This window comes from Octopus bimaculoides, chromosome 8, assembly GCF_046866305.1.
Source record: "Octopus bimaculoides isolate indiv1 chromosome 8, ASM4686630v1, whole genome shotgun sequence".
Taxonomy (NCBI): Eukaryota; Metazoa; Mollusca; class Cephalopoda; order Octopoda; family Octopodidae; genus Octopus; species Octopus bimaculoides.
In genome coordinates, this window is record NC_142935.1 from 78,563,034 (window position 1) to 78,578,463 (window position 15,430).

Genomic DNA, 15,430 nt, shown 5'->3' on the forward strand with positions numbered 1-15,430 from the left:
CTGTAACCTTTACTTTTCTGAAATCACTGTGGATATATTTCGGCTATGTGCTTGATAAATGTCTGAAAGTTCTCCCACGAATTCCCACACTTCATATCGTAATAATCACGGTACATTGGCTCATCAATATGTGACCATTTCATGTTACCACATGATCCACTTTTATATTTCAGTCTACGTTTTATCCGTGACCAGAATGGGCCACATATCCGTGAAAATCGTAGTTCCTGGCTCCACATTTTCAATGATTGCAGCTTCTAACGTTTCAGCCTTTCTATCAGTTATAATGTTGCAGGTAGCTCTTTTTCTGAGTGACATCGTAAAAGCCTATCACAAAACTTTTCAACCATTCTGCCAACCTCATATTTCCTCTTGAAAAGCAGGCTTTCATCCACTTGTACAACGTGGTTCAGTCCACCTAATTTTTTCTTATCTTTCAGTAACATGGCTGAACATATTTCTCGGCAGTATTAGTACCATTGAATGGCCGTGCCGTTGCTAATATTGTTTCAACTCATGGAACAAGTTACTGGCAATTCAGATATAAAGTCTGCTATTATTTGAAATAGTGTAAACACTGTCAAGTGGCATTTCTCTAAAAAAGTATTTTTCCTTATAGAGATTGTTTTACTGCATGAATTACATCGCCAAATAACTCCGTCAATAGCACGTTGAAAAGATTGAATTTTCATTTGACGACAAGTACATTCTTTTTTTTTTTTTTGTTTTTTGTGAAATTAATTTGTTTCCATAATTCAACACGGTGAAGACATTTTGGTAATATTGGCGAGAAGAGGTCAATGAAGAGGAAGAGCCGTTTACAGAGAGAGGTTGAAGAAAGAGGAATTGACCTCCCTCTACCAATTTGAAATGGAAAGACGGGCTTGGTTTTACCAGTTCCTCTTTCTTGACCTCTCTCTGTAAAGGGCTCGTCCTCTTTCTTGACCTCTTCCCGCCAATATTGTTCACAATTGAACTTAAGTTTTGAGTGTGCCGCGCAAATTTTTCGAAGCCCATATTCCCAAAATGTCTTCACCTCGTGTTGAATTATGGAAAAGGTTAAAGGGGGGATATCTTTCTGGATTTTTTGAAAGAAAACAAATTAATTGCACAAAAAAAAGGGCTACCTGCAACATTATAACTGATAGAAAGGCTGAAACGTTAGAAGCTGCAATCATTGAAAATGTGGAGCCAGGAACTACGATTTTCACGGATATGTGGCCCATTCTGGTCACGGATAAAACGTAGACTGAAATATAAAAGTGGATCATGTGGTAACATGAAATGGTCACATGTTGATGAGCCAATGTACCGTGATTATTACGATATGAAGTGTGGGAATTCGTGGGAGAACTTTCAGACATTTATCAAGCACATAGCCGAAATATATCCACAGTGATTTCAGAAAAGTAAAAGTTACAGTTTGTTTTTTTTTTTTGCGTTTAGCTGTTATTTCTAGCATATCAAGTTTCCCTCAGTGTCTAATCCCAATGTGCACCTTTTTAAAAATTTATTTACGTTGTTTAGAAAATAAAAATTATTTTGTTCACAAAATTTAATTAAAAGAAAAAAAATGTATGAAGTTAACAAAAACAGATAGTGTGTTATTTTTATTCCTTCTACCTATCTACGTTGTTTAGAAAAGAAAAAAGTAATTTTTAAAAAATTATTTACTTTGTTTAAAAGAAATTATTTACTAATTTGCATGCGCACACATGTATTCATTTGCACGCGCGCACTTTTCGTAGGATCGACCACTCACGACTAGCTAGCGCGGACGCGCGACAGCGCGTTCGGGTCCGCTCTGCTTGAGTAGTACCCCGAAACAGTACGTGGTGTGTCCGTTGAGGACTCAGAGCAATTTGAAACAAGTCGAGAAGGGTTCACTGAAAATTCCATGACCCTATAGGCCATGGTGGCCACTTGATCGAGTGTGTTCGATTCAGAAGCCGTTGCCAAAATTGTCTGGACTTGCGACGGTAACCGTGTAAAGAATATTTTCCGAAGAAGTGGCCCATCAGATGATTCACCGCTGAGTCCGCGGAGATGAGTTAAAAATCCGTTGGAGTTCTATCGCCTAGTTGTTCATCCGCCATCAGCTCATGAAACTTGCTGGTGGCAGATCTGGCAGTCCTTCGCAATATCTCAGTCTTTACTTCTTTGTAGGTCGCGTCGTCTTTAGGAGTCGTGATAAAATCCTTCGACACTTTTAGAAGCGACGAAGGCAAATTGCAGAGCATTAAAGACAGCCTCCTAGTGGGCGAGACATCATGCGCCCGAAAGTAGTTCTCTAACTGACCAAAAAAATACGTCAGTCTCTCCGGCGAACGTAGGCAGGCTTGGCAACGCACACATATTGGTAATGATTCCGTCAAAGGTAAAATAGGAAGAAACAATAACGAAAACGTATAAAATATGCAAAAGGCCAAAAATTTTACCGCAAATGGGAAAAAGAAACACACTATTTTTTCTGAACCCTTTTGTTTTTTCTTTTTCTGGAAAAGGAAAGAAGAAAAAGACAAAAAAAAATTTTCGCTAAAAAAAAAAACAATGTGGTTGCCTTCTCTTTTTTTTTTTCATTTTTGTAGTGTGTTTGGTTGTGTGCTTGTACTGTCTGCCGGGGAAAAAAATTTTGTGAAAAACCCACCTTGACGTGCTGAAAGGAAATGGAAATAACAGTTAGAAAGAAAAAAAAACGTCTGTGTTAGCTTGGCACAATGTGAGTTTGTATGTTCGAATAAATGCTAACGAGTTAATATCTCACTGAAGTTTATTGTGTGAAAACTACAAAGGTCTTATGAGTGAAGAAGTGTTTGTTTTTTTGTTACAAGCTCTATAAGTCATCGACAAAATAAAAACTTTATCGCAGAAAAAAAAAATTGTTTTAGCTTTCTGTTTGTGTGATGAAAATGTTGAGAGACGCTCGAGTTAGTCGTAGTTGATGATGGCGTCGGCGGCGATAATTTGACCTTACGAGACGTCAAATTCATTTTTACACAACGTCGTCTACTTGCTAAAAATGGCAGCAACATGCTCGTGACATGCGAACAATTTCAGTGAGTACATAACATTTATTGATGCTGATTAGTCCAGATCGTCGTGGCTGCAGTCGTTCTTTAGTCGGGGTCACCACTTTAGGAAAGTGGATTATACATCATTAGATGTACACCTGACTTTCCTATATTAAATTAGAAGTGAACGGAACGCAGAACTCCAAACTGATCAACAACAACAATATTTATTTATGGTGGAAAATATACAGCTTCCAATTGTCCGGTTTCTGAGTAGCCTGAATGTAGATGTACTGTCCCTAGAGATGAATCGTTGGAGAGACAACTTGCTTCTTCCACACTCAATGAGAGCTAGTTTTAGACCGTCTTACTTGTTCGCTGTCTGGCGTGGTAAGAGATAGAATAGAAGCGGGAACGCTTGGATGTTGAAATCCACGCATGCGTGGTTAAGGATGCAGCAATGGCGACTATGCCTTTTTGGCGCCAATATGACGTCACTACATAACGCAATCTTTTTAACCTTAAAAATTACTTGATTTTAACATTTAAGCATTAAATGATTTTAAATTGAAGCATTAGACAAATACAATAGTTGTTAAAACTATTCCCTTCTCTTCTTTTATTTTTGTTCATTGCCTTCATTGTATATATATATATATATTATATATATATATATATATATATATATATATATATATATATATACACACACAATTATATTATCTTTATCTTACTTTGTATTATATTATCTTTACTCTGTATTATATTATACTCATTTATTGTGCTTTTAATTATTAATTTTTCTCTATGTGACAGTGGATTTTCATCGATGAGTTCATGAACCTTGGTTCTTTTCCCTAAAACTATATATTTATATATATTTTATTCTGTGAAGCTTAATTTAATTTTAATTTTTAATAAATTGATTTTAATTGAGTTTTTACCTGTAATTTTGGATTTTATCCCTAATATTATATATATATATATATATATATATATATATATATTTACTTTTTCATCCTGTTTTGTATATTTTCATGGGTCAACTATGAAAATTAGATTTGAATGGTTTCTGTTTTTTTTTTGGATGTGTATTGCTAATAATAATGATGGTGATGATAGCAATAATAATGGGACCCTGAGGAGATGGAGTATCCTATATTTTATAATATTTTATGATATGTATTAATCATTCTGGATGTTCTATCGAAATGTACATAGGTCTATTTATTTGTTATTGTTGTTGTAATAAAGTATTTTCAACGGATCAATTTTGAGCTCTATTTAAAGTTGATATATATATATATATATATATATATATATATGGTGAGGCCAAAACAATGCGTAGTAAATGCAAGGTAAATCACAAGAAAAATATATAAATTAATGTAGACTTACCTTGTATTCAATATTTCGAGGTTATGACTTAGATTCTCCATCTACCACCTCGATAACCCACTCCACCCTTCCCCTCACAACCCCAAACTAGCTATCAAACACCTCAGGGACTCACTATTATGAAAAGGTTTACAACATCACACCTCACCAACTGTAGTCCACCATCAACACTAGCTGGACCAACATCTTTCACCAAAGGAATCTCTCTAAGAAGACTAGACTGAACTACAGATCTAAAAACACCACCCTTCTATCCTTCTACTATTTAATAAAAACTCAAAAACCTGGACCTAAGCTTAAAATCAGTCCCATAGTATCAGGAATTAACAGTCCTTTCTATAAGATTCCTTGGTTCCTCTCTAAACTCCTCAAGTCCTTACTACATGCATTCCCTGGACACGTCAGCAGCTCCTATGAAATCTTCACAATACTCAAAGATATTGACCCTGCCATACTTAAAACTAACAAATACCCTTTTAGTTTAGACGTAGTTTCCCTCTACACCTCTGTACCCACTCTTCCAGTCATTGATATTGTCATAGACCACATCTCCCGGCCATTGATATTCTCATAGACCACATCTCCCAACTATTGATATTCTTCCCCCCACATCTCCTTGCCCGTCACCTCCATCCTTATCTCTTCCTCCCCTGCAGCCTCCTCCTCCCCATCCATCAACCTCCAGCTCTTCATCTTCACACCCTCAGACATACAAGAGTTACTAACCATTATAGTTGGTAACAACTTTCAATATAATGGTGTGATTTACAAACAGCCTACCTTTGGGATCTAGGCTTTCAAGCCTGCTGGCCATCGCATACATGGATAAGCTAGAATGCACAGCACTCAACACCTGTCACTCATGCATCCTGATCATCACGTCCTCCAGGGATGAGGCCATTAACATATACTGGACCTTCAATAACACCAACATAAACATAAAATTCGAGATTGAACATCCAGACGAATCTGGAACACTCTCTCTACTCAACTTCCAACTCAAGATTGCAGAAGAAGGCTCCATATTTACCAAATTCTATAGAAAAGCCACTAATAGAAAGCTGTTTGTCCACTGATTGGTATCAGCCTTACCCACCAGAGCCAAAGCTGCATACGTGAGAAATGAGATTGCAAGTATAAACAACAATTTCAGTAATATGACTGACAAAGCCGTCAACACCAGACAGTTCCTCAGGAATCTAACTCTGAATGGCTACCCACCATCTTTAGCTAAACAACAGCGCCTGAAGAACATCTATAAACCCCGGAAGAACCATCATACTCCCAAGTCTGGCATGTGCTTCCTAAAGCTACCACATTTTGATGACAGAACTACTGCAGCGATACAACACTCAGTTGGAAGGACTTGACGTGGAGATAGTGCACACTGGCCCTTCCCTGAGAAAAGCTCTGTCCAAGAACAACACTTCATTACTCTGAGTAGTGCACATTGTCGAACTGTCCCATTAATGATCTTGAATTGTGCCAGAGGACCTATGTTGTATATGAGATCATCTGTGACAAATCCTACATCAGAAGCACGACAAGAAAACTGCATATACATGTAGACATTTCTGTGAAGAAACATCTATTCCAATTGTCCTGTAAGCTATATGTCCCCAAATCTTCCTCTCTTTCGTCAGAAACTTCCATTAGTAAATCTCTAAATTTTTGTCTGCTGAGTCTTCGAGCTTCCATAATCTTCTTTTCCAGATTGGCTTATTTCTCCGAGTCTTTCTAGCTCTAAATCTGAAGTCACTAACTCATAACCTATGTTGGGTTGTACACCTTTCACCTGGGAAAGATTTTGCATTTTTAAGCATCCATCTATCTCATTGCCTGGTGAGGAGCCAGTCAATCTGGTTTATGTGCTCACCACACTGATAAGTGATTAGGTGGCTAGCTGGTTTTATGAAGTTAGTGTTGCAGATCCTGAGATCATTTGCATCACAGAACTTCCAGGTTTAAAAAAAATAGAAAACAACTTCCCTTTCATTCCATTGAATGAAACTTAATTTTCTTTTTTAATGTCAAGATTTACTGCAAGTGGATTATGAGTTTGCAGTTCAAATTTCAGCTAGTTCTTCTATTACAGCATGTTTGTCCAGTATTTGTCTTCATTTATGTAGCATCTATATATATAAAAATGAGAATGTGTGTGTGTCTGTCTGTCTGTCTGTCTGTCTGTCTGTGTGAATCCCTAAAACTCGAGAACTACGCAACCAATTTCATTCAAATTTTACACATGCCTTACTTAGGGTTCCAGTTGTGTTTTAGTCAAAAAAAATTATTAACTTCTTGCAGAGTTCAAGCACACGGCAACATAATATCTCCTCCACTATTTAAGTATTACGTGTCAAAAGTGAAACAAAAACACTCATGTCAAATACTTTCACTTTAAAAATGAAACTATTCCACTAACTGAAACAATCACATTTCGATACTGTAGTGACAGATACTTTCACAGAGAGAGAAAGAGAGAAAGAGAGAGACAGAAAGAGAGAGAGAGATGTATATGTATACATATACATGTATATGTACACCATTTCGATACTGTAATGACAGATACTTTCAGAGAGAGAGAGAGAGAAAGAGAGAGAGAAAGATAGAGAGAAAGAGAGAGAGAGAGAGATGTATATGTATACATATAGATGTACACGTATATGTATATATATATAGATCTATACATACATGTATATGTATACATATGTGTAGATGTATATATATATATATATAGATGTACATGTAATATGTACACATATATACATATACATGCATACAGATATCTATACATATATACACCCATCACACACACATACACATGCACACAAACACACACATTAGTCATTTGTTTTCTTATCCAAAACTACGTCAAAAGTACTGAATGGATCTTTATGAAATTTGGAAATTATATTCTTTGCATAACGGCCATAACTCCCATGAAAATTCATATATTTTTGATGTTGATGAAATTTTAACCTGAACATAACAGATGAGCATTATTTAGAAAATGATGTCACACGTTATCGAGGCTACCATTCTTTCTGGATGTGCAAAAGGGGATGACGTCTTTATTCCAAGAATTCCTCTTACTCCATCAGGAGCAGACATTCCTTTTACATTCAGAAGACTACAATTCCCCCTTCGTGTGACTTTTGCCATGTCCATAAACAAATATCAGGGTCAAACACTGTCTGTAGCTGGTCTTCTCTTGGAAGAGCCCTGCTTCTCACATGGACAACTGTATGTTGGCTGCTCAAGAGTGGGCAGCAACAAAAAACCTATTTGTATATGCTCCACAAGGGAAAACAAGGAACATAGTTTACAATGAGGTGTTATAATCACAACAGCAAGAAAGTATGTACATGATCACCTTCTTTTACGAAACTTCATTGACTTTCATATATTTATATTGATATACATATATATACGTGTGTTTGGGTGCGTGTGTGTATATACATCTCTATATATAAAGATGATGGCGTTTTTAGATTTCATTATTCTCTTTAACCCGGGCAACGCCGGGTATTTCTGCTAGTTACAAATATTTTTGTAGTAAACACATTTGTAACATCCAGCAAATACAATACAAACAACTTAACTGAACACTTCTACACTAATATAATGTGGTAAATAACAACATGGAACAACACATAACAAAATATTTCTGTTGCTGCTTCAGGGATAAAATATGAACCGTTTTGTTTTTTTGTTGAAATTCTTTTTGTTATTCTGAAACTGTTCTGTAGTTGCAATCCTAATATGCTTTGTTAATCAAATTTATGAACTGGAAAGGTGGGGAATGAAAGGTCAATTTTACTTCAACGGGATTCAACGTTATTTTCTTTTTTACTCGCCAGATTTAGAAGAGACACTGCCTGTTACTACACAAGCCCTTCGAGTCTGGTGTCATTGGTATTGTTAATGTTCTACTTCAACTGTTGCATGTTGATACCTGTAGGAAAAGATGAATAGTGAAAAAATTCCAGAGGGAAGGATGTTCTGTAGAACAACTTGGCCTAGCAGGTTGGATACAATATGGATGGTGAGAGCAAGAGATACAAGTGGATTAAAGGTGTCTGACATATGGAACATCATCATCATCATCATTGTTTTAATGTCTGCTTTTCTATGCTTGCATAGGTTGAATGGAATTTGGTAAGGCACATTTTATATAGCCAGATGACCTTCCTATAATCAATCCTCATCTGTTTCCAAGTGTGGTAACATTCCTTCATGGCCAAACATGTTTTTGCAGAATACTGGAAATGAATGATGCTACATATATGAGAATGACACCTACTTACTACTATCAAGTAATGTCAAGACAAAATACAGTTATATACATACAATCATATAAATGTCCCCTTTCCAATCGAGGGTTCTTTGTCGAGCAAATTACTTAGTGACCCTGCCAGTGCTGGTGCCATGAAAAAAGTACCCAGTACACTCTGTAAAGTGAATAGCATTAGAAAGGGTATCCTGCCAAAATCATGCCAAAGTGGATGATAGAGCTTGGCACAGCCTTCTGGTTTGATAGCGCTTGTCAAATCGTCCAACCCAAGCAAGTACGGAAAAAGGACGCTAAATGAAGATGACATACACAATGGTTGTGGTGTTGGTGGTGGTGGTGGACAAACAAATACACACACATATATACAGACAATGGGCTTCCACACAGTTTCCATCAACCAAATTCATTTACATGAGAATGGTTGACTCACGACTATAATAGAAGACACTTGCCCAAGGTGCTGCATAGTGGGACTGAACCCAAAACCAAGGAGCTGCAAAGTGAGCTACTTAACCACACAATCATGCCTGAGCCTAATAAATTATAATTTTAAAATCTACCTTAACACTGTCTATTGTTAAAGTTTAGGTCTCATCTCTTTCAGCTGCTTGACTGTTATCTTCAAAGTCTATTAATCTTTGGTCAGGCATGCAATTCCAATAATGCTTGAGTTATATTTGTTGTTTGTAGTATCCATGTTGTAAATTTCACATGTGTAGCATACCTAGGTTTACATATCATGTACTGTATGATACCTAGATATTGTGTGGACTAGGATTTGATATTAAATAAAGTTTTAAGCACTTATAATATGCAAATTAGTAACCCCAGTTCTCTGAAACTACTGGACTTGTTTCTCTGGATGGATCAAGTGATGTAGACACCTCTGATGAGACACAGGTTGAAAACCAATTTATTCTTCAGCATTCAGATTACTCTGTTAATGGAATGTTTATTTATTCATGTTGTTTTGAATTGACCATGCATTATCTTGTAACTTCTAGATTTTGATGATGTGATTGTTTGTTTTTAGACTGATATTGTAGGTGGGTGTTAAAGGCTGGAGCTGGCCAGTGTGAACATAAAATAGGTACAATATTTGGGCCAGATATAACCAATTTAAATGCTAATAAGTTAAGGCTGTTTTACATTCTGGATATATAATTTAGCAAAGTAGCAAGGAAGAAAGTGTATACACGACACACTGCTATTACAATCACACAAGACTCAATGCTCTATCATGGCTAACAATGAATTGCTACCAACATGAACTGCCATTCACTCACAGTTCTTTAATTTATAACAATGAGTCAGTCCACCTTTAGTTATTTGGCGGGTGGTTGTTCATCAGATTTTTCACTCTATGGAGAAATAGTTAAGTTTGCCATCTTTGTATATCTGGTATGTACATTTACATACATAAGCATGTGAGCATTAATAAAAGGAGAAATTGTGTCTTTTATCTATTGCCACAATTCCTCATCCTGTGGTGAATAACCTGAATATGGAAAGGCAATGGTGGTCATAACATTGATGGTGATAAAATCAATAATCATCACATCAAAATATTTTTACTCTCCATCAAAAAGAAAACAGTGCAGCTCAAAATATAAAACAGCTAAATGAACAGTTCTCAACTCTCTTCCTTAAAACCACGTTAATTTATACATAAAAAAAAAAACATTATCTTTTATCTTGTTTCTGTCATTGACCTGTAGCCATGCTGGAGTACTATCTTGATGGATTTAGTCAAACAAATCAAGGCTAGTATTAATTTTTTCAAGACTGGTACTTATTCTACTGGTCTATTTTGCTGAATCACCATTTGTGAAGTGGTGATGCAGAGACAAACACAAAGGCGGATGCACACACACACACACGCAACAATCTTCCACAGTTTCTGTCAACCAAATACTTTTTTTAAAAAATGACAATAAATACTTGATGAAATAGTTTTACTTCTTTTTTCCCAACATTTTATAAAACTCTAACTTCCCAAGTGGAATTAATTCTAAAACCAACTTGTCCATCAAGAAAATAATGAATCTCAGGTTCCAAGATACAAATATATTTCCCAACTTTCAGTTGGTCCCAGGAAAAATATGGATAAGGATCTGATTCTTTGTGATAAAATATCAGACTACATATGCGACCTTCAGTATCCTGAAAAAAGAAGAAAAGTTTATTATTATTTAATGATAATTGAGGTCGTGGGCTAACAAAATCTTTAAGCATATTAGACAAAATCCTAAGTGCCATTTTTTTCTTTTTGTTCTGTGTTCAAATTATGTCAAAGTCAACATTGTTTCCATTTTATGGGGATTGATAAGTAGCAGTTAAGTAAAGTATCAATCAAGTATTACAGTCGATGTAATTGACTTTCCCTCCCTTCAAAATTGCTGGCCTTGTGCCAAAATTTTAAATCATAATTCAATGAAAATATACATGCAACTACATTCATACAACATCTTTTTCTATTTGTGTGGCATACCTGCAGACATCAGCAATCATGGACATCTGTGCATGATCTGAAGTTTCGTGTAGCATTGCAGTTCACTCATATATGTCATATAATCTTTCTTTCACTCAGAGAGAAAGACATTTGGTTGCCAACAGAACTAAAGGCTCTCTGAACTTTCTCCATCCTATTCTTATTCTAGCAATTACACTTTTGATGCATTCTCATCCACTGCCAATTAGGTCACCTAGGTAGCAGAAAATATTTACTACTTCCAGAGAGTCTCCAGGATATTTGAGGAAATCACTTTCCTGTACATCTGTAGTCTTCATGGCTCTTGTACATCTTCCACATACAAACATATATGTGTGCGTGTGTGTGTGTGTGTGTGTGTGTGTATGTATGTATATATATATATATATATATATATATATATACACACATACATACATGGACGTGAGTCATCTAAGAGATCATAAGTCAGGGAAAAGATGCACTTGTATATCTGTCAATAATGTGGGTATATTATCTGAAATGTATAGTATTATATAGCTATCACAGCTGATCTTACCAATCAGTTTCGTGCAAGAAATACAATGGAGTGTTAGGCAACAATCTGATTATATAACCATATGCTCATCAGAGTGGTACTTTTTGTCAAAGACCACACATTCTTGGCTACAGCTGAGGTGTTGCATCTCTCTAAGATGTTGAAGGAGGTTTTGTGGTTGTTAAAGTGGGTTCTGAAAGAGCCTTCTGCTGCCCCCACATACTTCTGCATTGGGTTCTATGGCTGTTAACTCTGCCTTGTATACAACTGTCTCTGTGTTGCAGTGGCTGTTCAGCGGACAATTGGGTTACCCCTGCATGAGCATCCTGCCTCTGCCTTGAGTATAGGCCTGCCCATGAAAATCTTTTTTACACTAGGTGCACAGCTAAAGGATAATCTCAGGGTATGTCTATTAGATATTTTGTTGAATCTATTAGTATGGAGGAAGTATTTATCAACTAAACTAAGGAAGATGTTACCTACTCTGGTCTTAACAATTAAAGAGAAGGGCATCATGAACCACAGCACTTTCCGGTGGTGCATTCTCTTGGGGTGCTACAGTCTGGCATGTAACTATCCTTAAAAACCACTGGCCGCCAGAGCCTGGTTGTAGTATGGGGCAGCAGCATCAAAGATCTCTTTGCTTGAAGGAGAGCAGTCACCATATTCCCTTCTATATCGGCTAACTCTGATGAGTATAAGGTTATATTATCAGATTGTTACCTAACATTCCATTGCATTCTTTGTGTGAAACCAATTGGTAAGATTAGCTGTGATAGATATATGATACTATGTTTCAGATAATATCTATCATGATACATATATGTAGATATATATATATATATATATATATATATATATATATATATATATATATATATATATACATAGTTAGAGTTTTAAAAAAACAAAAGACGAAGACAGATGTGTATTAGTTTAATGCTCAGAAAGGTGAGAAAGTCTTTTATATTTCGAGCCTAAGCTCTCCAACAAAAAGGAACATGTGGAAATAAACAGAAAGAGAATAAAAAAAGAAAGCTTTAGTAGCTAGCGGTCAATCATGGTGATGGCCAGACTTGTGGTCAGATAGGAAAGCTAAAAAGAAGGGGAGATAATAAAGTAGTGGTGATCCCAAAATGAAGATGTGTGTGTATATGAGAGCGTGTGGTTAGAGGCTGGTGACCTTGATGTCTGGGTGTGAGTGCTGGGAAGTGGTCAGTGCTAGTGTATGCGGGGTGGTATGGATGCTGGGAAGTGGTCAATGCTTATGTGTGCAGGGTGGTGTGGGGGATGCAAAGGTATACATACATATATACACATTCACATACATTTGTATATCATACTTAATGTTAATGCATCATGATAAGAATATTTTCAGAGATATTCAGCCTGAAATAAGATCTCATATGGATATGCTGTGCTAAAACAGAAATAGACCATGTTCAACATGAACCCTCTCTCACCAGCGATTATTATCTGCTTCTATACAGTTATATTTAGAGAGACAATGAGTGGAGAATGTCAGAGAAGAAAATAAAGAGAGATGAGGATTCTTTAATCAATTGAAATATACTTACTTGGAGGAAAAAAGATGGCCTAAAGAGATGGCATCCTCGGCTGAAAATGTAAGCAACAAGAAGGCTATTTTCTGGTAAACTCTCAGGATTGTATTCTCCTGGAATTTTAGAAAATGACGTAAATATTTCATTGAATCTAAAGTTCCTTTCTGCTTTGAGTACAGCTTTCTGGAAATTATCTGAAATAAAGTTTAAAAACTGACATTATATGACAGAAAGCAAGAATAAATTATACTATAAGTAAAGTAACTATAGACAAAAGCCATTTTCCTTCAGATTCAGTATCTAAATAGATAGACAGGTGCAGGTGAGACTGTGGTTAAAATGCTTGCTTTGCAACCAAGTGGTCTTAGGTTCTATCCCACTGCATGGCATAAAAAAGAAATGTCTTCTACTATTACCTCACGCTGATTAATGCCTTGCAAGTGAAAGGGTGAACAGAAAATGATGGAAGCCTACTATATGTGTACATGTGCACTTGCAAGAGACCAAATGAGGCCTGAAAAACAAAGTGTTGTCATCTTTTCATTCTCTATAAAACATCACATTTTTATATCCTGCACCCTCAAAAAAATGGAATAAACAAAAATATCTCGTGTTTGTGAGCAATAGCATGCATTTCTGCATAGGTTACATCTCATTAAATGTTCATTAAAGTTACCACAACTTTCACATATTCCAACTTCATAATCGAATTATTAAATCTATCTAAATAAAAGAAATATATCAACATATAAATCATTTTTAAAAATAAAAAAATGGTGATTTATAAACAGGAAAACGAAGTCAAAATATTTACATAGAAAATGAAGCATAGCTACATATTTCGCACAGCCTACCTGGCATCAGTAAATCGACAGTGACTTATTTGACATCAGGTGTTTCACCTGTTCTCTCTTTGTTTATGTGTGTGAGCAGAGTAATTTTTATGCATGTGAGGAGAGGGGCAATAAATAAATTTTAATCTCTCTCTCATTCTGTTTATCTGTATATGTACATTTCTGTGCAAGCATAGATGTATGTGTGTTTGCTTCTAGTTCCAAAATGTAATGTCACCAAAACAGGTTTAGTGTCCAGCCAAATCACTAGTGTGGAAATAGTCACACCCAATTGTCATATTTTGATAGTTTTTAAATGAACACATGTAACTTTGTGGTTAGAATGTTAGGCGCACAAGTGTTAGTTTGTGGGCTCAATTCTCAACCTAAGTGGTGTTTTGTGTCCTCGAGCAAGGCACTTTATTTCAAGTTGTTCCAGTATGCTCAGCTGAAAATGAATACCTGTGGTACCAAAGGAAGTCAGAAAGGAGGTTAACCTTTCAATAGAATGTTGTCCTGCTCAGGAGTGGCTCTTGACTTTAGCCTTGAAAGCCTGTATAAACCTTGTTTTATCCTTGTCCCCACCACACACACCCCGTTATGTTCTCTGGTTTGTGCTGTAGTATGCTAAAGCAGAAGAAACTGCTAACCTTTAATCATGTATCCTCTACTTCTAGAAGAAAAGGACATAATCTAGCTTGAATGTTGCATGTAAAGTGTCAAGTTACAAAAGGTGAATTTGCTTGACATTTTTGGTCAGCAAATAAGAGTGTGCAAATAATTTGTCTAGCTACTCAGTGGTTTTGAAGATGAGTGGAACATAAAATCCCTCGATAGTTAAGGATCAGTGACAAGAAGGGAATTTAGCTGCACAACAATGTTTCAATAACATGTACTTCTCCAACCCATATGAGAAATGAAAAACAGGCGTAAAACAATCTTGAAACAATAAATTTCATTGTTTTGAAAGAGGGGTGAGAAAGCTTAGACTCCAACATTTGTGTATAGATAAAAGGAAAGAGACAACTGCTGTCTCAAACTTCTATTTTGTTTCAACAATTATTTGTAGTAGCTGGTACGTATCTAAACTCTTGTTCGTAGTTTCAAGGACAATTACATCAGTGACGCTAGGCACTATTTTAGAGTGCGATTTTTTAAGCTTTGGAATTATTTTAAACGTATTCGATCATAAAAATGTTTGAAATTTAGTACTTTTTAGTATTTTTTACGGAAATAATAAAATTAGTTGAATCTATTTTCATGCAGTCAGAGTGCGCTATTTTCCATAGCTTCAATGGCCGAAGGCATGAAAATAAGTCCAACA

At 36.0% G+C, this 15,430-nt stretch overlaps 1 protein-coding gene across 1 annotated transcript in view; it reads right to left on the reverse strand.

The window, feature by feature from the left end:
* Positions 1-10,643: 10,643 nt before the first annotated feature.
* Positions 10,644-15,430, reverse strand: part of LOC106882967 (uncharacterized) — a 57,499-nt gene continuing 52,712 nt past the window's right edge. The window contains exons 9-10 of the mRNA XM_089355921.1: positions 13,289-13,467; positions 10,644-10,866 (exon numbers count right to left, since the gene is read on the reverse strand). Of these exons, the coding sequence (XP_089212047.1) occupies positions 10,681-10,866; positions 13,289-13,467 (365 nt within the window). The 3' untranslated portion in view covers positions 10,644-10,680. The remainder of the gene's footprint in view (positions 10,867-13,288; positions 13,468-15,430) is intronic.